General features: G+C 47.1%; 1 protein-coding gene across 1 annotated transcript; it reads right to left on the bottom strand.

Annotated features, from left to right (window-relative positions):
* Window positions 1–399: 399 nt before the first annotated feature.
* Window positions 400–24,786, bottom strand: LOC133480122 (single-minded homolog 1-A-like). The gene is given in 12 exon segments (XM_061777804.1): window positions 400–1,190; window positions 1,192–1,475; window positions 2,029–2,437; window positions 4,441–4,609; window positions 8,877–9,024; window positions 15,182–15,288; window positions 15,476–15,675; window positions 15,749–15,834; window positions 16,589–16,697; window positions 16,780–16,869; window positions 23,223–23,302; window positions 24,359–24,786. Coding segments are annotated over 12 exon segments (2,268 nt in total). The 5' UTR covers window positions 24,534–24,786; the 3' UTR covers window positions 400–779.
* Window positions 24,787–26,387: the final 1,601 nt, after the last annotated feature.

The following is a 26,387-nucleotide window of genomic DNA, read 5'->3' as shown; positions in this document are numbered from 1 at the left end:
CTCACACAGCTGCCATGAACGGCGGGCACGACCGGACTGAATCGGTTGCCAAATGCAGCTTTTATCCGCCGACATATGAAGGCTCGTATATACGTTGTGTGTTCAGACGGGTTTGTCCTGAAAGTCCCTCACAAAACATGGCACTCTTGAATGAAAATGAACTTTCGCTCGAAAACGGTTCTTTGATGGCAGAATGAGCGCGTTCTCAATAACGTTCATCAGGCAGAAATGAAGTTCAGTTCACGTTTGCACAAAATAGGAACTCGTTCAGGGAACTCGTACACTAACACTCGTGCAGTTTGGTGACAGAGTATGTAATAATTGGCAGTTGTTATCCATCAAAAGTCATCATTGTTTCTAAGAAAACAAATATTCTCAAGTTATATTTTCCAAACTTTTAATGCCAAAAAAGCTGTTACCGTGCAGTTCCATTTCCGAATCAAAGCAAAACTAGTTGTAGGCAGTCGGCTAGTTTCAGAAACCCACATAATTCAGTGGCGCTCGGTGTGCAGTCTACCAGTCAGAAATGAGATCTTGTTATCAGCATATTATTATCATCATCATCATCATTATTATTACTGCTTAAATCTTAAGATTAGGAAAAAACAGAGGGTACGTGTTCTAAACTTTAACTCTAAAGTACTGAGAAGTCATTCTCAGAGAACGTCAGCATGATAAGCATAGAGGAGCCTGAATCAAAATAGCAATACTTTATGGGGGCTAACCAGCCAGTCACGGGGGTTAGTGCCGTCAGTCCCAGTCTGTGGGGAAAATGAGCGTTAGCTGCCATTGGTGATAATGACAGAGGTGCCTTTGTGTCCGGGTGTCTGTTCCGCTGGCGTGTGGAGGCGAGGGGTCAAATCCGTGTCGGCTGGAGCGCAGTAGGCTCGGAGACTCTCTTGGTCGTAGAGGTGATCGAGAGCATAGCCTGTCAGGGGGTAAGACGGATGCTTTTCCAAGTATGGCCTAAAGTGGGTGTGCGGCGGGTACAGAGCTGGGGCCGGGGCGGGAGAATCTGAAGCCGGGCCCGGTCGACCACACGGGTAATGTAATTGGAAAGAACGTGGGCTCAGGTCTGTCTGGGGGTAGTCTTTGGACTTGCTGAGGGTTTCGCACGCTGGGCTGAGCCTCGACAAGTGGGCGGGGCTGCGCACCGGGCTAATCACGTGACTCAAACCGTGACACACCACAGGCCTGTATTGGCCTTTGACTATACTCTGAGGTACAGCAGAGACCGGCGCTGTTTAACAGTCCATTGACCTGCCCCGGAGCAGTGTTCGGATGACCCTTTTGTAGTTGAAGTCGACTTTCTTCCTCCTTGATCATATGATGTGTTGCTCGTGTAAGTGTGTCCATCTTACTGGGTTCCTTTGGGCTGAATCTGAACTGTTCGGTTCGCTGGAGATTTCCTGCGTCGCTGGTGGAGCCTCTCTCTGGAGAGCTCAACACACTGTCTTCATCCCAATGACTCAGACCTTGAAGACACATGAGGATACAGTAAGAGCAGCCTTTCGTACATTGAGCTGCTAATGGATAGGTTTACATTTTGGAAGGAAAAAAAAAAAAGGTCTGATATGGCCATACAGCAACTTCTAACATGGAATGTAAACGTTGAATGTCAATAATATATTTATTTGTATTTGCTTTTCTTTTGCTTCATTTTACTCTGCTGTCTGCAGCCGGGTCAGAATTGCGAATGAGAATTTCCTCAATTGCCTTACATGGATAAATGAAGTTTGATAAAAAAATAAATAAAATGCAGAACTGTAGAGAGAGAGAGAGAGAGAGAGAGAGTCAAAATCCCCTCCCGTGTCAGCTTCTAGTCCACACACAGAATTGCCGTCAATGTAACTTGTACGACAGTAAGGAATGTTAAAGGTTACTTAAAATATGACCTGTATTATTTTCTTTTTTTTTTTTTAAATCTGAACTATTTAGAGATCTAGCAGCATCACAGAACAGATTTTGGTGAACCTTCGGGGTTTCACTGTACTTAAAGTGTAATAAAAGTTGGATTTTCGATCTTACGGTCGTAGCTGGGGACTGCCGTGATCTGTGGCATGCTGCGGTCATAGCCTTCATGGTTCTCCACAGAGCCTTTGCTCAGGGGCAAGATTGCCCTTGTTTTACTCCACCACGTGTCGCTGCTGGGAGGAGGCACTCCGAGGAAATATCGCCCAGCCTTACATCGACCCCGCTCGCAGCTTTGACCTCGAGCATGCACACGGACGTGTTTGTGGCCGTCACCGGTACGACGCTGCTCTTCAGACGCACTGTAGCACAGAGGATCGGGATCAGTGAACCGCTTGTACGCGTAGGAGGTGTCCATGCCTTCATTTGTCTCCAGCATCTGTGGGGTGGCCGTGCCAGTAAGTGGGCTTCCCCTCCAGGGACCATCCTGACCTGAGTCTGACCGCTCTGTCTGAAAACTTGGACACTGGGTTGAGAGAGACACAAACACACACACACACACACACAGACACACACACACACACACAAATAGTTGTCAAGTAGTTACAATGAAAAAAATGATCACGTTTGTGTAATGCCAGCAGAGTTTCAAGCAACAAACAAGACTACTCTGAGCTTTGCAGCCATTAGGGGCACCAAAACAGGCTGATGACAATGCATTTGCCTTGTTTAAACGTTGATCTGCTGACCATCGTTAGTGGGTCACTCATTGCCAAATCTCTGTAATCTATGTGCCGACTGGTTAGCACGTCAGCCTCGCAGTTCTGAGGACCGGGGTTCAAATCCGGCCTCGCCTGTGCGGAGTTTACATGTTCTCCCCGTGCCTGTGTGGGTTTTCTCCGGGCACTCCGTCAACTGACGGCCTTGCATGGCAGCTGTCGCCCGTTGGTGTGTGAGCGGGTGAATGTGAGGCTTTGTAAAGCGCTTTGGGCACCGTGATGGTGTCGATAAAGTGCTATATAAGTGCCGTCCATTGACCTGATAGATAGATAGATAGATAGATCAGGATATATGTAAGGAAAAAAGATTCTTCACGCAGAAAAACTTATTTACAACGCTCAAGTACATGTTGATGTACAAATTTAAGATTAAAATGAAATTTGCCTCATTTCTTTGCTTTTTTTGTTCTGGCCTCCAACTTGAGCCAGGCCCATCTCCACCTGCACCTGATGCCTGCTTCAAGCTGTGCCACATGAATAGCATCCTCCTCTTTAAGCACGCTCATTCTGGAAAAGAATTGACTCAAATCATTGTCTGTTTGACTTCATTTTTTACTATTACCAACTTCAAAGGCTCATCCCAAACGCATCCGCCAGGAAAATATTAAGTACAGTATTTTTCTCTTTTTATTGGTCATTTCTGAATTTGAAGTTAGCTCGTCCTGTGTTCTGACATAATCCTTAACGTCGCTCCATCGCTTTAACATTAACATCCATAAGGTAATTGGTTGGTGGGAAACATTTAAGTGTGACACAAAAATGTATGAAATCAGGAAGGGGGCAAGAGAGAGACTGCAAGAGACTTCCGGTCTCCTTAAATCACTGTTGCAACCTGCTCAGTGGCCACTTCCCTCTGAGAACATCCTCCCATCGAGGCGAGGCACTATTAATCAATGGTAACAGGAGGCCTCATCTTGGTCTCATGATGTCGAAATGTCAACAGTATAATGTCAATTCTAATTCATTCATCCATTTCCTATACCGCTTACAATCATTAGGGTTGTGGACTTCAGGCAAGAGGCCGGGTACACCCTGGACACCAGCCAATTGCAGGGCACATCTCGACAAATATAGACATACCGCCATTCAATTCTCAGGGCAAGTTAGAGTCTTTAATAAACCTATCGTGCATGTTTTTGGAATGTGGGAGGAAACAGCAACACAAGCACGGGGAGAACATGCAAACCCCACACACAGATTTAAACCCGCGACCTCTGAACTGTGAGCTCGATGTGCTAATCAGTTGGTCGCAGTGCCGCCCCAATTCTAATTGAACCAGGTCAATGATTGGTCAATGCCTCAAACACCTGTGGTGACCAGTTGGATGTGGTTACAATGTATTGTAGAGCATTTTAGCTTAATCCTGTCATTTCAGCCCAAAGCAGATTATACCATCAACTTTTGAGAGCAGTGTACTGTATGTGCAAGTATATATACAGTACACAGAGTATATCCAGAAGGCTAGCAAATGTGCCACATTTAAACAGCACAGGAGATAACAAAACAATGTTACAAATAATTGTTCAATGCGGCTGGAAGAACTGTCGACTGCTGCTGCAAGTGGTTGTCAAAATGAACAGGAGAAACATTAAGATGGCGTGCAGTGGATGTTCCCCACAGGGATTTACGCAACCATGATTAAAAAATAATAATGAAGAGTCCACATTACTCCCATAGAATGCCTGACTTCTTTGACACTTTATCAAAAGGCTTAACGCTTGATAAATATATACAAATATGAAATACTCACCTGACGGTATGGTGAAAGTCTAGCTTTGGTTTTGGGGCGGGATACTCTGCTTTTGGTGGCTCTGCCTATCTCTGTAAGGCTGCTTGCTGTGTTGCTGCTGAAGGAAGTGAAGGAGACCTCGGACATGACCTGATCCAGAGAGAACTGGAAGCCTTTGTACTCCGTCTCCCTAAAGCCAAAAGTATGAATTCAATGTTGTGTATTTTCTGATATTCTGAAGTTGCATTTATTATGCATGTATTACGGTGCATAATTACTCAGGCAGAGAGGCCTGTCTCTTCCAAAACCACATACAGTATCGTTTTTCATTTTCTCTTCTGGCAAAAACCCATTCGTATTTGTTTCAGCGTTAAGAGTCTCATCGTGTTGGAAGGACCAGCACACATCAAGAGTTGCGTGTCCATGTGTGACAGCATTAACACTTGTTGGGATGTTCTGAGAGAGCTGGAACGGCTGTTGCAAGGCCGTCTTGTAAACCAGAGGGATAGAAGCAAGGCCTTTAACAAACACTGCACAGAGGGAAAGCAGACCAATCAAATACATTATGAGATTAAAGGCTATGTCTGGCTAAATCAGGCCTGCAGAGCGTGGATGTCTTACTACTGGGAAAAAGGAATTGATCTCTCTCTTCTTTCTACTCTATGGATGTTGCCATGGCAAATCGGGCTGGGACAACAGGAAACCTTGGCAGAGATTCATTCGAGACAAATAGTGGTCCATTCTTCCTTTGCTCTCAGTGTTCGCTCACACAGACTGGATAGCAATAACGGAGACTCAATACATCCAGAAATATGCTTTTCATCGGATTGGACATTCTTCATTTATTCTTTCTTAGAAGTAATCAAAGCACTTTTACAATGTTGCCAAAATGTATTCATTCATTCACACTATTTATATCTTTACAGTCATCATGACCGGGATCGCATCAGAAAGCCTTACTTGACAAGGAGGAACCAGATAAGGGCGTCCGCTCATGTTTCTTAATGCCACTACAGTACAAGCCCAATTCCAATGAAGTTGCGACGTTGTGTTAAACATCAATAAAAACAGAATACAATGATTTGAAAATCATGTTCAACCTGTATTTCATTGAATACACTACAAAGACAAGAGATTTCATGTTCAAACTGATCAACTTGATTGTTTTTAGCAAATAATCATTAACTACTATGTGTTCCAAAACAGCTGGGACAGGCTCATGTTTACCACTGTGTTATGTCACCTTTTCTTCAACAACAATATTACAATGGACAAACTATTTTGTAAAATGATTCAGTCTGTAGTTTTCAATTGAATAGCCCAAGACTGAATAAAGCAATGTGTCTGTGGATGAAAACGTGAACCGTGAGGCTAAAATGTACACACGCAGGTACGTACAATGCTGGGTCGTTCAAATGAATGAGTGAGCAAGATGCTTTGAAAAAAAATCCTCACACTCCCTTTTTATTTTCGCCCACACCCACTCTCTTTAGCAACCTGCTTCTGCTATTAAACTATTAATCTATTTTTTTTATGTTTTAATCCATCCATCCGCTTATCCGAGGTCGGGTCGCGGGGGCAGTAGCTTTAGCAGGGATGCCCAGACTTCCCTCTCCCCAGCCTCTTCATCCAGCTCTTCCGGGGGGATCCCGAGGTGTTCACGAGCCGGCCGAGAGTCTCAGATTTGGAGGTGCTGATTCTCATCCCAGCCGCTTCACACTCGGCTGCAAACTGCTCCAGTGAGAGTTGGAGAGCACGGCCTGATGAAGCCAACAGAACCACATCATCTGCAAAAAGCAGAGATGCAATACTGAGCCCACCAAACTGGACCCCCTGTATGCCTCGGCTGCGCCTTGAATTCTGTCCATAAAAGTTATGAACAGAATCGGTGACAAAGGGCAGCCTTGGCGGACCAACCTCCGAGTCTGGTCGTGCAGGGACCGAACAGCCTGTATTAGGGGGTTCGGTACCCGATACTCCCGAAGCACCCCGCACAGGACCCCCCGAGGGACACGGTCGAACGCCTTCTCCAAGTCCACAAAACACATGTAGACTGGTTGGGCGAACTCCCATGCACCCTCAAGGACCCTGCCGAGGGGGTAGAGCTGCGCCACTGTTCCACGGCCAGGACAAAAACCACACTGCTCCTCCTGTATGTTTTAATTAACTATTAAGTAGCATATACTGTATGTACAGCGTCAAACGCCTGTACAGGTTTGCTGTTTAGGGCGTCCAATGGCTCAATGTGCCGGAGTCAGTCGGCAATTCTCATTTTTATGCAATGGTCCAGTCTCATCGGGTTCGATAGCATCGCGCGGTCTGCGGCAGGCCAAAGGGAGAGCCCTGCGGCGGAAACTCATTTTGGCCGCTTGTATCTTGTTCTTTTGGTCACGACCCACAGCTCACGAGCATACTGTAGGTGAGAGTAGGTTGACCGGTAAATTGAGAGCTTTGCCTTTCGGCTCATGTCCTTCTTCACCACGACAGATGGATACAGAGCCTGCATCGTCAACCTGCCTGTCAATCATACGCTCCATTCTTCCCTCACTCGAGAAGATACTTAAACTCCTCATCCATTTGAGGCAGGATCTCATTCCCAAAATGGACAGGGCACGCCACCCTTTTCTGACTGAGTACCATGGTCTAAGATTTGGAGGTGCTAATTCTCATCCCAACCACTTCACTCTTAGCTGCGACCCACTCCAGTGAGAGTTTAAGATCGTGGTTTGAAGAAGCCAACAGAACCACATCACGCGCTAAAAGCAGAGACATAATACTGAGGTCACCAAATCGGACCCCCTAAACAACTCGGCTGCGCCTAGAAATTCTATCCATAAAGGTTATGAAGAGAATCAGTGACAAAGGCCAGCCTTGGCTGAGTCCAAACCTCACTGGAAATTAATCCATCTTTACTGCCGGCAATGTGAACCAAAGTCAGACACTGGTTGTACAGGGACCGAACAGCCCATATTAAAGGGCCCGGTACCATGTACTCCCAGAGCAAGCCCCACAAGACTGACCAGTTCACATTGTCCAAGTCCACACATGTAGACTGGTTGGGTGAACTCCCATGCACTCTCAAGGACCCTGCCGAGTCCATTCTTCCACGGCCAGGACGAAACCAACACTGCTCCTCCTGAAACTGAGTTTCGACTTGCAGACAGACCTTCCTCTCCACAAACCCTGAGTCGACATTACCAGGAAGGCTGAGGAGAACTATAGGATCCCCCTGTAGTTGGAACACACCCTCCGGTCCACGTCTTAAAAAAGGGAGTTGACCACCCCGGTCTGCCAACCCAGAGGCATTGTCCCCGAAACTTATGTATGTTTCATTTCCCGTGACCCGCTTGAGGATAAGCGGTTCAGAAAATGGATGGATGGATGGACGTTGTATTTCAAGCATTTCGGTCACATATCCCAATCGAGCCGTTCAGTCACTTTAATAATAGTCACTTCCTTAGAAAAGTGTCTCTCAAAGCAGGAGGAGCCTCAAACACAGGTGAGATGCCAACCGAACAGCGGTTAGCTAGTAAAGCTCAAATGCAGTGAAGCCGAGTGGGAGCTGACAAGACGGCAGCGCCGCTACTCTTCATACGCTTTGCAGAGAGCGGTGGTGCTCAATGGCACGGCCACCACGTTCGTGGCGTATGTCGCGTGAGGGGTTTTGCGAACACGGACAGGGCTCACCCAGGTATGGTGATTTTCATGGTTCTGGATAAATGCTGACTTAGGATAAAGAGAGAGTGTGCCGAAAGACAGATAGAATTTAAATGAGTCAATGATTGTGAGCTCATTCAAGATCCATATTCAAGATGACAGTATTCAGGACTTGAATATCAAATGATCTCACATGTTTGGCAAGTACATGAAGTTATGTATTTATGTATAGTTACAGTGGGACCATAAAAGAAAAGAGACTCCAGGGGTATTGCTTGTAGTTTTTAGTTTTGGTTCGAAATTGAAGTCTTTTTTTCGTGACACCAGTCCTGAAACTTTTGTGACCGATAGACAAACCAACCATTTATACTCACATGCACACCTATGGGCAATTTTCGAGTGTTCAGCTAATGTAAGAAGCATGTTTTTGAGATGTGGTAGGAAACCAGAGTACAGTACCTGCAGAGAAAACCTATACAAGGACCGAGAGAAAATCTATGCATATCAAAACCATATAAAACTAAAATAATCTAGCCATCATTACACTTGACCTCTTTGCCATCACTAGTACTTTTCACAAGCGACTCTTGTGGATTTCAAAATGTTGATGATGATGCTCACTGAGCTGAAATCTCATGAGATTTTCTGAGGCAGGGCAAGACTTACATGAGGACAGTTTCCATATTGTAAGACTTAAGGGACATTTGCATTTGTAGGTTGTACTGTATTTATTTAGAATTTGTATTAAAAAGGGGCTACAACCACATAATACAGCATTGTGGCAAATAACGGGTACTTACGTGAGAACGTAGTTGACACTGACAATGCAGTGAGGTCGGGACGAGCGACTGTTGTGTACGACGGTTGCGTAACTCTGAACCCACACCCAGCCACCACGTTTGGCCAAGAAACGGTAGTACCGAGTGGTGACTTGCCCTTTCAAAAGCACTACAAAATTCCAAAAAGAAACAAAGCAGGAGGTGGGTTAGGGTTAGTATAGCAAATAGTAGCAATATAGCAAGAGTGTCCTTTGTGACATTTTGGTGACTGAGGGCTCGGTTTTCAGTGATGCACCTTCATTTTCGGGCAAGACTCGCTGTATGTTGGCAGACCTGATCTTTGCCAAGATGGGTGGTGTCAGCGCAGCGAGCGTTTGCCCTGCTCGGCAGAGTGACATTCCGGTGTCAGAAAGTCAGTCTAAATTTGGACCTACGAATACCACGCCGAAATTGTGGCGCGGGGATGTAACGCGATTTTGGCGCATCTGATCGCTGGTCATGAAGGCAGAAAGACACGCGAGGTCCTTGGACGTGTGGAGTGGATGACACATTTCAACATTCGGTAAACAACAAACAGAAGAAAACAATTCATTGAACGCATTCTTCTTATCATCCTCATCATCATCGTTATATTTTGAAAATCCACTTACTGGCCGGCAATCGGGGGTGTGGGGTGAGAGGGGGTGGATCATCGGGGACGATCGTCGGTGGGGATATAAATCAATGAAGTCAGCGGACATATTTCAGCCGCCAGCTGCCAATCGCCAGCTCCTTCTGTGTTTAATAAGCGAATACCGCTCAGGACGATTGCTCCAGCCTCGCATGGTCGCCGAGACCTCTTATGTCCGAATCATATGCGAGATTATTTGCGCCTGAACCGCTTCGATCGGAGACGATTGAAGCCGACCCACCCCAGCGCAGACGTCTGCGAGAATACAACCAGAAGCCCCTCCGTGCTAGTCGGGAAAATAGAGCCCATAGTCTCGCATGGAGACATCCATGCGCGGAAGAGGGCCATGTGTAATCGGAGCAATCCATGCGTGCACCCCAGCATTGTCACTGGTGTGTGGCGATAGACAATGGGGCTCGCTCGTTAAGCAATGCGTGGAAATGTTCTCACTGCGCACAAATTGAGCCGTCACGCAAAGTCACCGTCAGATTCATAAAACGTGCGTACCGGCCAATTTTCTTCGCGTCATCCTGCGTATGTTAGTGAATTAGAATTCATTCTGTAGGGGCTCTTGCCCACGAAGTTACATTACAGAATGGCACGAACAAAAAACGATTTAAAAGCAGAGATTGAACAAACACCGCATATGTTGTTCAGATAAGCGGTAAGGAATAAATAGAGCACAGCAAAGAGGCATTTGTAGCTGATAAAAGTCATGAAATGAGTGTTGGATGCAGCAGAAAATATATGAGCCATATGCCGATCGAAGTACGTCCCAATTCCACGATGCCAGCAGTTTGCGATCGATCACATTTCAACATACAGAATCACAGAAAATGATATGAATCAGATTATGGTCGGGATTAGAAAGGATACTGAAGCTGAAGCAGGACACACACGCACACGCACACACATGAATGCACATACATGCGCAAACACTGGATAAGCACTTGAATGGAACGAGGGTAAAAGTGATGAAAATTGGCCTTTTCACGGTTATTGAGGACATTAGTCAACTCATTACCAAATTTGTGGTTTGAGCTATTATCGTTAAAGTTCTTATAATTATTTTTAGAACTGACAGTAGATACCAGTAGAATCTTGGTATCTTATTTTTTGGAAAGCTGATCCTGCATTTAAGAAATTAAAAAATATTCAAAGCTAACTGGCCCTGTGTTAAAAACGAATTGCCCATCCATCCATCCATTTTCTACCGCTTATCCGAGGTCGGGTCACGGGGGCAGTAGCTTTAGCAGGGACGCCCAGCCACTTCATCCAGCTCTTCCGGGGGGATCCCGAGGCGTTCCCAAGCCAGCCGAAAGACGTAGTCTCTCCAGCGTGACCTGGGTCGTCCCCCCGGGGTCTATATATATATATATATATATATATATATATATATATATATATATATATATATATATATATATAATATATATAATATATATATAATATATTATATATTATATTATATATATTATATATATAATATATATTAACATATAATTACATTAAAATATAGATACTGGTGATAGCACATGCTTTGGCATTGACAAAAAAACTAAACCTAATTAAAATTGTTGCGAAATAAGCAAGTTATGACTTAATTTCAATGTGCATTCATTGCCTTTGAAGAGAAAATCGACCTTGCCAACATGGCCGTCACGTAGCCATGTCGGTTAACGGGGAGGCTACAGCGCACTGGTGTATAGTCTATCTATGGTCAGAACAACTACACACATTTCCAGCTGTGTTGACGCTAATGACCAGGTAATGCTTGATTTACAACCCCGACGCAATCTCTGAAATGACAGTTTCCACACGACAACGCTTCAATGCCTCCTCTTGAATTGTTGTATGTTATGTGTCGGCACTGACTTGGCAGGGACTTGTAATGGTGCCGACTGCGTAGCTATTAGCTAATAGGTTAAGAAAAATTGACATGCCCTGCAAAAACTCAAAATCTTACCAAGAAATGTTTTATTTCTAGTCAAAACTAATGAAGTCAAAGTCGAAGAAGAAGAAGAGGTGGAAAGCGGGTTCTTCGGCAGAAAGAGAAGAGGAAAGCACAGAGCCTAGAACTGAATGTGGGGACTTTGAATGTTGGGACTATGACAGGAAAATCCCGGGAGTTGGTTGACATGATGATTAGGAGAAAGGTTGATATATTGTGTGTCCAGGAGACCAGGTGGAAAGGCAGTAAGGCTAGAAGTTTAGGGGCAGGGTTTAAATTATTTTACCATGGTGTAGATGGGAAGAGAAATGGAGTCGGGGTTATTTTAAAAGAAGAGTTGGCTAAGAATGTCTTGGAGGTGAAAAGAGTATCAGATCGAGTGATGAGGCTGAAACTTATGTCTAATGTGATGAGTGGCTATGCCCCACAGGTAGGATGTGACCTCGAGGTGAAAGAAGAAATTCTGGAAGGAGCGAGACGAAGTAGTTCTGATCATCCCAGACAGAGAGAGAGTCGTGATTGGTGCAGATTGTAATGGACATGATGGTGAAGGAAACAGGGGTGATGAAGAAGTGATGGGTAAGTACGGCATCCGGGAAAGGAACTTGGAGGGACAGATGGTGGTAGACTTTGCAACAAGGATGCAAATGGCTGTAGTGAACACTTTTTTCCAGAAGAGGCAGGAACATAGGGGGACCTACAAGAGCGGAGTTAGAAGCACGCAGGTGGATTACATCTTGTGCAGACGATGTAATCTGAAGGAGGTTACTGACTGTAAGGTAGTAGGAGGAGAGAGTGTGGCTAGACAGCATAGGATGGTGGTGTGTAAGATGACTCTGGTGGTGGGGAGGAAGATTAGGAAGACAAAGGCAGAGCAGAGAACCAGGTGGTGGAAGCTGAGAAAGGAAGAGTGTTGTGCAGCTTTTTGTGAAGAGGTGAGACATGCTCTCGGTGGACAGGAGGAGCTTCCAGAAGACTGGACCACTTCAGCCAAGGTGATCATAGAGGCAGGCAGGAGAGTACTTGGTGTATCTTCTGGCAGGAAAGGAGAGAAGGAGACTTGGTGGTGGAACCTCACAGTACAGTAAATCATACAAGAAAAAAGGTTAGCTAAGAAGAAGTGGGACACTGAGAGGACCGAGGAGAGGCGAAAGGAATGCATTGAGATGCGACATAGGGGAAAGGTAGAGGTGGCAAAGGCCAAACGAGGCATATGATGACATGTATGCCAGGTTGGACACTAAAGAAGGAGAAAAGGATCTATACAGGTTGGCCAGATAGAGGGATAGAGATGGGAAGGATGTACAGCAAGTTAGGGTGATTAAGGATAGAGATGGAAATATGTTGACTGGTGCCAGCAGTGTGCTAGGTAGATGGAAAGAATACTTTGTGGAGTTGAATGAGGAAAATGAGAGAGAAGGGAGAGTAGAAGAGGCAAGTGTGGTGGACCAGGAAGTGGCAATGATTAGTAAGGGGGAAGTTAGAAAGGCATTCAAGAGGATGAAAAATGGAAAGGCAGTTGGCCCTGATGACATTCCTGTGGAGGTATGGAAGCACCGAGGAGAGGTGGCTGTGGAGTTTTTGACCAGCTTGTTCAATAGAATTCTAGCGCGTGAGAAGATGGAGGAAAAGTGTGCTGGTGCCCATTTTTAAGAACAAGGGTGATGTGCAGAGCTGTGGGAACCATAGAGGAATAAAGTTGATGAGCCACACAATGAAGTTATGGGAAAGAGTAGTGGAAGCTAGACTCAGGACAGAAGTGAGTATTTGCGAGCAACAGTATGGTTTCATGCCTAGAAAGAGTACCACAGATACATTATTTGCCTTGAGGATGTTGATGGAAAAGTACAGAGAAGGTCAGAAGGAGCTACGTTGTGTCTTTGTAGATCTAGAGAAAGCCTATGACAGAGTACCCAGAGAGGAACTGTGGTACTGCATGCGGAAATCTGGAGTGGCAGAGAAGTATGTTAGAATAATACAGGACATGTACGAGGGCAGCAGAACAGCGGTGAGGTGTGCTGTCGGTGTGACAGAAGAATTTAAGGTGGAGGTGGGACTGTATCAGCCCTGAGCCCCTTCCTGTTTGCAGTGGTGATGGATAGGCTGACCAATGAGGCGAGACTGGAATCCCCGTGGACCATGATGTTTGCAGATGACATTGTGATCTGCAGTGAAAGCAGGGAGCAGCTGGAGGAACAGTTCGAAAGATGGAGGCATGCACTGGAAAGAAGAGGAATGAAGATTAGCCGAAGTAAGACAGAATATATGTGCATGAATGAGAGGGGTGGAGGGGGGAGAGTTAGGCTAAAGGTGGAGGACTTTAAATACTTGGGGTCAACCGTCCAGTGTGGTCAGGAAGTGAAGAAACGGGTCCAAGCAGGTTGGAACGGGTGGAGGAAGGTGTCAGGTGTGTTATGTGACAGAAGAGTCTCTGCTCGGATGAAGGGCAATGTTTATGAAACAGTGGTGAGGCCGGCCATGATGCACGGATTAGAGACAGTGGCACTGAAGAGACAACAGGAAGCACAAATGAAGATGTTGAGGTTCGCTCTCGGAGTGACCGGGTTGGATCAAATTAGAAATGAGCTCATCAGAGGGACAGCCGAGGTTCGATGTTTTGGAGACAAAGTTAGAGAGAGCAGACTTGGATGGTTTGGACACGTCCAGAGGAGAGAGAGTGAGTATAGTGGTAGAACGGTGATGAGGATGGGGCGGCCAGGCGAGAGAGCGAGAGGAAGACCCAAGAGAAGGTTGATGGATGTCGTGAGGGAAGACATGAGGGCAGTTGGTGTTCGAGAGGAGGATGATGCAGGAAATAGGCTTACATGGAAAAGGATGACGCGCTGTGGCGACCCCTAACGGGACAAGCCCAAAGGAACAGAAGTCAAAACTAATTAAAATTAAGGGGCAGCACGTAAAAAATGACAAAATTGCCACTGGAGCATATATATATATATATAAACCTACTCCCTGGCAACCAAGTGAAAATTGTCCAAAAACAAGGTGATGAGAGTTATTTTTTAAGGTTTTGAGCTTTTTTTAGTGTGGGTGTTTATTTTCAGGAAGAAGAGGAAAAACACTGGCTGATTGCCAGTTATAGACAACGCTTGATTTCAGTTGTTCCAACAAGTTATTAGGTTTACGGGAGCCATTACTTGTTCACACAGGTCCAATTAGTTTGGAATAGATTATTTTCCTTAATAAATAAAATCTCCGTTTAAGAAACGGTGTTTTATATAAACTTGGGTTATCTATCATTTGTTTGATGATCTTAAACATTAAAGTGGGGGAAACGATGCAAAAAAAATGATAACTTGAGGAAGGGGCCAATACTTTTTCACCGCACTGTATGTCCTTCGGAGCGCAGGACCCAATCAAATTCACCAAAATCGCGTTAGACCAGCCAGTCTGCCTTACGGCAGTATTTCCACTTGGATAAACTTTGTGCCACCAAATTGTCCCTCCGCCACGTGCCCATGCAAGGACATTCCCTCTGTTGTGCCGGAACACGCAGCTTGGCACAGCCCGGTCTGCCAAATTAGCAAAGACGCGCAGTGAGCCTTGGATTCGCCGGCATTTGCACCCCAAATAGAGTCAACGTTACCAAAAAAAAGCTTACCAAGTTATTGAAATATTTACTCTCGATGTTTCCTCTCTATCAACTATGAAAATATTGCACGTGTGTCGAATGGTTCAACTACTCACACAAATGATGCGCACAGCGCAGATGGAAGGAGTCACAGCTGTGGACATGATGATAGAGGGTCTTCTCGATTAGATCTTGTGGCTCATAGCCTGTAAGTTCTGCAACACTGAGCAACACGCACACATTTTCAGCTGTCATGAAGTGTTCGAATATTGACACACAATCCAAAGTGCTGGATTGGAAACAAATCCTCTCACAAAGTATTGAGTTACTGAGTGGGGGGGGGGAGTGGAAACGACACACATCAGTATCACATTTACTGTACATCAGCGGTGTGAACACAAAGAAAATACCGTGAGTCGAGGAAGATGAGCTTCATGTCCAGACTGGCTCGAAACATGAACATGTTGCTATGCAGTTTGATCTCCGTGACCGCACTGGGTGGCAACGAGTGACCGACAGCCACCAGCCCGACGTTCTGATAGCACCCGTCAAATGGGGACATGTCCAGACTGTACTGGCGGATTTTCAAGTAGCCACTGCAGTGGATCACCTGGGTAACGAGTGGCTCTCAATTCAACGTTGCAATAGGAAAATGACGTCACAACAAAAAGCAAAAGTCTCACCTTGTAACCGCCACACGTGAGCCCAGCATTTCTTTTTGCGAGGACACATTTCATTCTCAGAAAGAACGAGCGCTCCATTTCATATTCTGAAAAAAGAAGAATGAGACGAGACTTCTCTCAGGAATTGCATGAATACATCACTGCGAGATAATGTCCGGACACCTGCGCACATCGCCGGAAGGTGATGCTTAAGCACCTGCCCTTTTGCACTGGACAAAACAATCTCACCCATTGTTTGAATTGATATATATATATGTATGTATATATATCTTTTTTTTTCCAATTGAGTTTTCCACCTTAAAGCGGTCTCATCTTTGTTCATAACAAAAAACCTGTCGTTTTAACGCTTTATATCCACTGTAGCCTCCCTCGATCTCCTTTGTTAGTGGCGCTAGGATTGACTGTGTTAACAGAAAGAACAACAAGTGAAATACTGTACATACTACGGTTTTCTTTTTTTTTTATTATTAATTGTAAGAATCATTTTAGCGATGGGTTCCCCTTTTTGGCTTGAGCACGTGCCCCCCAAAATGTTTGCGTACATGCTTGATGTTGTTGGAGTTGTCTTACAGAATAAATAGCTTGGGCGCAGAAAAAAAAGATACCCGTCTCGAAAGACGCGCACAAATTGCTCTTCAATGAGGTTTAAATCCACTTTTGCAGCACGATGTAAAAAGAGCAAAAGGGACAATAAAGAAAGATATTCCCGGTTGTTTGTCTCTTAGTACCTATGCCACAAGGCTAAGAACAAAACATTCAATGGAATTATCATTCATGTTTTTTCTCTCAGTATTCGCAAATGAGAGTTCGTGACGTACACAGTTGAAGAGGATCGTTTACCTTGCACAAAGTGCGAATGGAAAGGCTGGTGCGCTGCGAGGACAGCTGTCATTTCATCGTGGTCCGCAGGATGAATGTATTCAAATATGCTGTTTCCCGTCAACTCCACCTGAAACGCACAACCGTGTCAGGTCTGTGACGCCTCAGATACGACATACCAAAGGACGTAACATTACCTTTGTTAAACCAACCTGAGACAGACCCAAATGGACCGAGGCTGTTTCTGATATGTACATTATTTTCCCATCTGGAGCAACCACAAAAATAAAGCCATCCAACGTCTGAAAGGAAAAAAGACTTTGGCATCAATAATCTGCCAAGCATGATCGATGACCACAGTGTTTCACGCAGTCTACATACAGTACGCATATATGCACTTGGAGCCGCAGAGTTTAAAGGGCAACTGACACGAATTTGATGATGTATTTACAGTTAGGCCCTTCTTTCGTCACCGTTATAAAAGAAGTGTATTTGAATGGGCCACCACCATTTTCTCTGCCTTTACTGTGAATGCCTGAACTTGTAAATCGTCAATAACTTCTGGAAAATAGGACTTGAAGCATGCCTCCTTCAGCATGCGAGACATTGACACATGTAAAAGCAAGGTGTCGTGAAAAAAAGCTGATTTTTACAACTGTCTTTACCTTTATCGATCAATAGGCCTACTGAAGTATTCTGGATAATTCCGGTAATACCTATGAACCTGAAACTACTCCCCCCTTAAGTACTTTTATTTGCTATTTGGCAACTCAGACAATCTGGCAACAGACTCGCTATCGAGCTCATGTCTGCCTCATTCAAAGTTTGTCCGGCTTGTTGACCACCGCCGAGCTGATGAAGCACAAGCAGTTTGTTTTGGTTTTTTCTAAGGACCAATAAGCACCTACATTTTATGAGGATAAATCAATTTTTAATTGAGATAGGTAGTGTATGTCACATATGTTAAAACCGTCTGTATCACCTGACATTAGAATGTTATAAAAAAAATGGTTGTTTTTCCCTCTGGCTCCATCAAATGCCTCTAATTTCATTTGAATGATCATTTTACAACTGGGCACAGCGCGACATGAATAGCCAATCAGCAGTTGTAGAAACAGGAGGCGTGACCGAATAGTCTGACAATCATTTGCAAAGGCACACACAGCCTTGTGGTTGGACGAAACAGCCTCATGCAAAAAGGAGACTCTTTTGTTTCATGGCCGCATTATTTAACTTCAGTTCGCAACAAATGAACAAAGAGAAGGAATTGAACAACTCTCCGTTTCAAATCACGGGTAAAGATTCTGTATATGACAGCGGCGTCCCATACGCAGACGGTTGCAACAACATCAAATCGGTTTCATTTCATGTTTGGCAATACTCGCGCTGCGCGCCTGCGGCCGACGGAGGTGCACTCTGAGGAGGACAGGCGAACGCGATCCCTTGCCGGATCTTCCCTTCCCCCCAAGTTTCGTGAGCTGGGTGCGGTTCTTTGGGCAAAGGTGGGGATTGAAGGTAGAGCTCCATCGTTCTGCTGGGGGACTTCAGTGTTTACATGGGCAATGATTGCGAGACCTGGAAGGGCGTGATTGGGAGGAGCGGCCCCCCCGTTCAGAACCCGAGCGGTGTTCTGTTATTGGACTTCTGTGCTCATCGCGGATTGTCCATAACGAACACCATGTTCAAGCATAAGGGTGTCCACACGTGCACTTGGCACCAGGACACCCGAGGTCGCAGTTCGATGATCGACTTTGTGGTCGTGTCATCGGACTTGCGGCCGCATATCTTGGACACTCGGGTGAAGAGAGGGGAGGAGCTGTCAACCGATCACCACCTGGTGGTGAGTTGGCTCCGATGGTGGGGGAAGATGCCGGTCCGACGTGGCAGGCCCAAATGTATTGTGAGGGTCTGCTGGGAACGTCTGGCAGCATCCCCTGTCAGAAGTCCGAGTGGACCATGTTCCGCGCCTCCATTGGTGAGGCGGCCGACCGGAGCTGTGGCCGTAAGGTCGTCGGTGCCTGTCGTGGCGGCAATCCCCGAACCCGTTGGTGGACACCAACGGTGAGGGATGCCGTCAAGCTGAAGAAGGACTCCTATCGGGCCTTTTTGGCCTGTGGGACTCCTGAAGCAGCTGATGGGTACCGGCTGGCCAAGCGGAATGCAGCTGAAGCAAAAACTCGGGCATGGGAGGAGTTCGGTGAGGCCATGGAGAAAGACTTCCGGACGGCTTCGAGGAAATTCTGGTCCACCATCCGGCGTCTCAGGAGGGGGAAGCAGTGTACCAACATCACTGTGTATAGTGGGGATGGGGCGCTGCTGACCTCGACTCGGGACGTTGTGAGCCGGTGGGGAGAATACTTCGAAGACCTCCTCAATTCCACCGACACGCCTTCCCATGAGGGAGCAGAGTGTGGGTTCTCTGAGGCGGGCTCTCCTACCTCTGGGGTTGAGGTCACGAGGTGGTTAAAAAGCTCCTCGGTGGCAGGGCCACCCGGAGCTCCTCGGTGGCAAGGCCCCGGGGGTGGATGAGATTCGCACGGCGTTCCTAAAGGCTCTGGATGTTGTGGGGCTGTACTGGTTGATACGCTTCTGCAACATCGCGTGGACATCGGGGACAGTGCCTCTGGGTTGGCAGACTGGGGTGGTGGTCCCCCTTTTTAAGAAGGGGGACCGGAGGGTGTGTTCCAACTACAGGGGGGAAAATCACACTCCTCAGCCTCCCTGGTAAGGTCTATTCAGGGGTGCTGGAGAGGAGGGTCCGTCGGGAAGTCGAATCTCAGATTCAGGAGGAGCAGTGTGGTTTTCGTCCTGGCCGTGGAACAGTGGACCAGCTCTACACCCTCGGCAGGGTCCTCGAGGGTGCATGGGAGTTCGCCCAACCAGTCTACATGTGTTTTTGTGGACTTGGAGATGGCGTTCGACCGTATCCCTCGGGGGGAAATGCGGGGGGTGCTTCGGGAGTATGGGGTACCGAACCCCCTGATACGGGCTGTTCGGTCCCTGTACGACCGGAGTCAGAGTTTGGTTCGCATACCCGGCAATAAGTCGGACTCGTTTCCGGTGAGTGTTGGACTCCGCCGAGGCTGCCCTTTGTCACCGATTCTGTTCATAGAACAGAATTTCTAGGCGCAGCCGAGGCGTAGAGGGGGTCCGGTTTGGTGGCCTCAGTATTGCATCTCTGCTTTTTGCAGATGATGTGGTTCTGTTGGCTTCATCAAGCCGTGACCTCCAACTCTCACTGGAGCAGTTCGCAGCCGAGTGTGAAGCGGCTGGGATGAGAATCAGCACCTCCAAATCTGAGACCATGGTCCTCAGTCGGAAAAGGTTGGCGTGCCCTCTCCAGGTCGGGGATGAGATCCTGTGCCAAGTGGAGGAGTTCAAGTATCTTGGGGTCTTGTTCACGAGTGAGGGAAGAATGGAACGGGAGATCGACAGGCGGATCGGTGCAGCGTCTGCAGTGATGCAGACTTTGTATCGATCCGTTGTGGTAAAGAAAGAGCTAAGCCCAAAGGGGAAGCTCTTGATTTACCGGTCGATCTACGTTCCTACCCTCACCTATGGTCACGAGTTGTGGGTCGTGACCGAAAGAACAAGATCCAGGATACAAGTGGCCGAAATGAGTTTCCTCCGCAGGGTGTCGGGGCTCTCCCTTAGAGATAGGGTGAGAAGCTCAGTCATCCTGGAGGATCTCAGAGTAGAGCCACTGCTCCTTCACATCGGACGCCTCCCTGGTGAGGTGTTCCACCGGGAGGAGACCCCGGGGACGACCAAGGACACGCTGGAGAGACGCCATCCTTTGGCTGGCCTGGGAACGCCTCGGGATCCCCCCGGAAGAGATGGATGAAGTGGCTGGGGAGAGGGAAGTCTGGGCGTCCCTGCTAAGGCTACTGCCCCTGCAACTCGACCTCGGATAAGCGGTAGAAAATGGATGGATGGATGGATGGATGGCAGTATTCATCCATTTTCTTCCATTTACCCGAGGTCGGGTCGCGGGTGCAGTAGCTTTAATAGGGAAGCCCAGAGAAGGTACTCCATCCTTTTCTGCCTTAGGTCCATGGTCTCAGATTTGGAGGAGCTGATTTTCACACTTTTCAGTGAACCGCTGCAGTGAGAGTTTGAGATCACGGCTTGATGAAGCCAACAGAACCACATCGTCTTCAAAAAGCAGATGTGCAATACTGAGGCCACCAAACGCCTACAGATTCGGTCCACAAATCTGACTTACTGCCAGCAATGCGACCCAAACCCTTACAACGGTCGTACAAGGAGCGGACAGCCCGTATCAGTGGGTTCGGTACCTCATACTCCCAAAGCAGCCCCCACAGGACTCCCCGAGGGACACGTTCGAACACCTTCTCTCTTTCTTCAGCTTGCCGGCATCGCTCACCGCTTGTGTCCACCAACGGTTTCGGAGGTTGCCGCACCGACAGGCACCGACCGCCTTACGGCCACAGCTCCGGTCGGCCATCTCAGCAATGGCGGCGCGGAACATGGTCCGCTCGGACTCAATGTGCCCTGCCTCCCCCGAGACGTGGGTGAAGTTCTTCCAGATGTAGGAGTTGAAAGTCCTTTTGACGTTCCTAGCAGACCCTCACAATGCGTTTGGGGCGGCCAGGTTGGACCGGCATCTTCCCCCACCGTTGAAACCAACTGACCACCAGGTGGTGATCAGTTGACAGCTCTCCAAGTACACATATGAACACCCTTATGCTTGAACATGGTGTCCGTTATGGACAATCCGCGATGAGCAAAGAAGTCCAATAACAGAACACCACTCGGGTTCTGATCAGTGGGCCATTCTGCCGAATCACGCCCCTCCACGTCTCGCTGCCATTGCCCACGTGAGCATTTATATCCCCCAGCAGAACGATGGAGTCCTCAGCGGAGCGCTCTCCAGCACCCCCTCCGAGGACTCCAAAATGGGTGGGTCCTCAGGACCCGTCCCCCCACCTGAAGGCAGAGGGAGGCTACCCTATCGTCCACCGGGGTGAACCCCAATGTACAGACGCCGAGCCGGCGGGTGCAATGAGTACACCCACACCAGCTCGGCGCCTCTCACCGCGGGCAACTCCAGAGTGGAAGATAGTCCGACCCTTCTCGAGAGGACGGGTACCAAGCTGTGTGCGGAGGCGAGCCCGATTATATCTATTGGGAACTTCTCGACCTCGCACACCAGCTCGGGCTCCTTCCCTGCCAGAGAGGTGACATTCCACGTCCCTAGAGCCAGCTTCCGTAGCCGGGGTTCGGATCGCCAAGGTCCCCGCCTTCGGCCACCGGTATCACAGACACTAACCATGTGCCCGATCGGTGGGTCGTGAAAAGAATCAACGATTTAGAGCATTTGGTTCCGTCCATTTCAGAAACAAACAAATAAATCGCCGGTGCCGTGTGAAGTTACGTTTTTCGTGCTAAAATGCTGAGTTTCGGTGCGTACCCTTGAAAATAAAACAGGAAGTCAAGTTAAAACTTGCACATATCAACCATTTGACGTGATACAACAGTCCCAAGTCAGGATTTTAACAATGCTATATTTCACTTTTTTCACCCAGCCCCCCATGGCTCAAATTCAAACGATGCCCAACCCTCGTCAGGGGCACAAATCCCAAGACAACATAGTTCCTAGGATCATCGGGACACACAAACCCCCTCCGGCACAATAAGGTCACGGCTCAAGGAGGGGGCGGTATTAATGTTGAAAAAAACAAATACAAATGTGACTCAAAGTGCATGGTAGGTTCATTGAAAACTCTAAATTGTCCATCGGTGTGAATGTGAGTTTGTTTGTATGCGCCCTGATCAGTGTTGCCACAAGTTACTTGGAAAAAGTAACTGATGACTTGAGCTTAAAAGTAACTCAGTTAGCAAAAAAAGTCCCTTTTTCAGTTACTTTCAGCGGCTGCGTGCGTGCGTGCGTGTGCGTCAAGGTGAAAGTGAGTGACCTTTGCTCCCACCACCACCGTCTTTTTGATGCGAAGAGCGAGAAAACGATTTTGTTCTTACTACGTGACGTCAGCTGTGCAGCGCGTTCAACCAGCTCACAGTTCTCGCTCTCCTTTGCAAATATGATTTTTGCTAAGTACTGGAAGTCCTTCAGGGAGTCAGTCGTTATACCCTCCGTGACCGACGGAGGATCGCGCACTCGGTATGAATAATTAACCCACAATGCATTGCGCGCGTCACACGCCAGTCAAACTCAATAGAAAAGTAACAACAATCAAATAACTGCCGTCAAATGACTTATCCCGTGCAAAGTAACGCGTTACTACGCCCGTGCTTCAAAATGGCGGATTTTTGGAAGGCGTCACGGGTTCAAATAGAACAATTCATCTCACCTCAAAATCAACAAATGTACACTTATAATCTTTTATCTGTTTTAGCCTGACTAAAAACCAAAACCAACATTTGGTTTTGGTTTCTTTCCAGTACGCATGTATCCGTCCATTCATCCCGGCCGTCTTCGGGCAGGAGGCGGGCTACACCCTGAACCGGTCGCCAGCCAACCGCAATTTCGAGACTTCAATTCACCAATGAATGCATGTTATATAAATATCACATCAAGTGCATTTTGTCAGCATTCAGAGTGCTGGGGGGGGGGGGGGGCGAATGCTTTGAGACACACTTGAATCCTAATCGTCATCGTCATCATCATCATCACCTGCAGGAGGTGGGAACCTAATTCCTGGCTGAGAGCATCCGGAGAGCTGCGGCTCACTCGGCCCCACGACTCGCCGAGGCCTGCAGAGCAGATCACACACAAATCCCAAATCAGAGAAATTCACACCGCCGCGGCCGACGATAACAACGCGCGAAGGAATTCTTTCGTTCGTGGCGTCACAAAGTCAGCAGATTCCAATCGGCGCAGGTTGAACGTCGAAGCGCATTTGGATAGAAAACATTTTTTTTGGGGGGGGCCTTGCGAAACTAGGAGCAGAAACTAAGCAGATTCGAGTGAAGCCTCGCGAGGCCCAAAACGAACACGAGTGCGCCGATTGTCTCGGCAAGACTCGGATCGCTTACGAGTCCCGTTGGACAGAAAAGCGTTCGCCGCGGAAATGCTTCGGGAGACACGCGCGACTTTCCACATTTTCTATTGGCTCTATTTCTCTATTTTTCTATTTCACAATTGCAATTGAATGCAATTTCTTTCTTTGGAAAAACGAAGCATTTCAATCGGAGTGACTTCGGACGCTATTTTGCGCAAACGCATTGGCGCGCGCCATAATCCGCTTTTTTGGTGGATTTGCTCATTCTGACGCCGCGTTGCACATTTTGGTCCTGCGAGAGCGGAAACGAACATTTCACTTGTGCTTGCGGCTGAAGGCAAAAAGGGATCCATTCGAGAAACCCTTTGATCCTGCTTTTTATTTGGAGGGCGAGCCCTTTTTCTAGGCACAAATGACTTTACGAATGCTAATGATTTCATATCGATTTGAAAAACAATGTGCACCGGTGCTTCTCATATGTGTCTCACAGCTGCGAGGTTCTGGGATCGAATCTCGGCCCAAGCTGACGTTTTCTTTATTTTTCTTCCCGATTTGGTTTTTTGTTTTGTTTTGTTTTTTGCTTCTTTTCCCGCTTCATCGAATGAACAACGCCAATTGGTCACACGTGCGAAAGAGGATTTCTTTCTTTGGGTTTGTTTTTTGTTTTTTGTTTTTTCCGATTCCGTTCGCTATACAAGCGCGCAGTGTTGCGCTCGCTCGATTTTCTGTATTTCGTACTTCGATGAATGTAAAGCGAAGCAGCGAGCGAGCAGGCCCGAGCCCAACGCGCGACCCCGCCGGGGCTCACCTCGAGGGAAGACCCTCCTCATTTTCAGGTGGCTCGTGGCCAAGCGGATGATGGAGGCTTTGTCCAGCTGCGACGTGATGGCCGACGGGAGCGGCAACAGTTTGGCCAGCTCGGAAAATTCACCGTTCTCCTTTTCGCGTCGAGTCCGGGCAGCGTTTTTGGATTTCTCCTTCATGGCGCCGTCTTTTTTCTTCGTAACTCCGCTCGTTACACGTGGACGCCGCGTCGCCGCATTCTTCGTGGACGACCTCCGACCTCCCGACCTCCCGACCTCAGGTCAGCAGCGGCGAAGCTGTCATGCCGCGTTCGTAAAATGGATTTCCTTTTGGAAACTCGACCAGAGTTCGCTGGACTCGAAAGTGGTCCAAGCGTCCAAACATTCGGAGCGTCGTCCGTTCCGCATTCGACTGAATTTAATGGAGCGAAGCGGAGGCGTCCGGAGCTTCTGGACAGCTCGCTTCCTATTGGACGACGGCGCGCCGAGCTCCGGCTCCCATTGGCTGAGCGTCGGTGTCACGTGCTCCACAACGAACGACGACCGGCTGCCCAATGAGGCTCGCTCACCTCTGACGGGCTGTCCGACCGCTAAGCTCACAAAACACGGAACGCAAAACCGGTTGGAAAAGAAACCACGACGACAACGACGAACTATCCAACAATCTAACGACATCGAATCTTTTCTTTGGTTGGTAGCTCGTCCGTAACTCACGATGACGTCCTCGTCTCGAAATTCTTGCCGCCTCCAACCGATCAGAGCGGCTTCATTTCTTCGCGACAGCCAAAGAAATATGAAAATGCAAACAGAACACAAAGTTAAGTCAAGTAAGTTAATGTTTATATATATATATATATATATATATATATATATATATATATATATATATATATATATATATATATATATATATATAAATATATATATATAGAGAGAGAGAGAGAGAGAGGTAGCTGCGGTTAATTGGAACTCGGTACAAAGTGTGTAAATACTTATATTACTATGACAAAATTGCGTTTTATTTACAGTAGATTTCGTTTGAATAAAAGTTGAAATTGATAGCGGGAGCATCCCCAAGGTGTGTGATTCACATAGTGGCGAGAGCGCATTTTGTTTCTTTGTTGCCGATTCGGGGAAGGAAAGCAGTCACTCACTTGCCACGCGCCCCAAAAACCCCAAAACAATTTTTGGGATATTTGCGCGCGCTCCACGCCGAACGAGGTGAGGCCGCACTAAAAGGATCCAGCCTGCGGCGCGATCGACGCCGGGGCCAACCTTGGCCTCAAGTCCCGATTTACGAGAGTCTCCTCCTGGGGACTTCGATCGCAAAATAGTCCGTGCTCGAGCCTCGGATTGAACCCTTAGAAGAGATCAAGATGAGGATTTCGTCTTTATTTAACCACGTAAGTCAATTGAGAACAGTTTGTCATCAACTAGAAATGGACTACAATTTTCATTGTACTGTATTTCGTTTCCGCTTCAGTGATTCTGTATATTGTTTGTGCTCTTTGGGAACTGCGGAAATATAATTGACCACATTTATCCACCACGGCAAAAACCCAAACTAAATCAAAAGCCCTTTTGCACGCTGGATATGAACTCGGGTGTCCAAAGATTCTTCTTCATGAATTGGAAGTGCACAAGGAAACCTAAGCAATATTATTTTGTCGTGTCCTATATTCATCCTTTGTAAAGTGCTGCACCACAATCCAGGTCAGGAACTTTACATCCCGAGTGGAGACGTGAACATTGTTGTGGAACCGACACACACGCGCAATTACCTCGGCCATAAATTCATTCTGCAATTTCTTTCATTTTGTGCCGTAACAAAATCTTCCGGTCGATTCACAAAAGATGACCCACATAAAAAAAAAAGCACAAATGTCCAAAACAAGGAGCCTTGCAGCAGTCTTCGCAATGATCGAGTTGCACTCCTGCGATGCAAACATTCCTGGCAGTAAAATATATATAGAGACCAAAAAAAAACAACAAAAACTACAAGCACATTTTTGTCTTCTAAAGTCAAAAAGTATT

This window comes from Phyllopteryx taeniolatus, chromosome 6 (assembly GCF_024500385.1).
Source record: "Phyllopteryx taeniolatus isolate TA_2022b chromosome 6, UOR_Ptae_1.2, whole genome shotgun sequence".
Taxonomy (NCBI): domain Eukaryota; kingdom Metazoa; phylum Chordata; class Actinopteri; order Syngnathiformes; family Syngnathidae; genus Phyllopteryx; species Phyllopteryx taeniolatus.
Note: the sequence above shows the minus strand (reverse complement) of the source record. Positions and strands in the feature narration are given on the sequence as shown.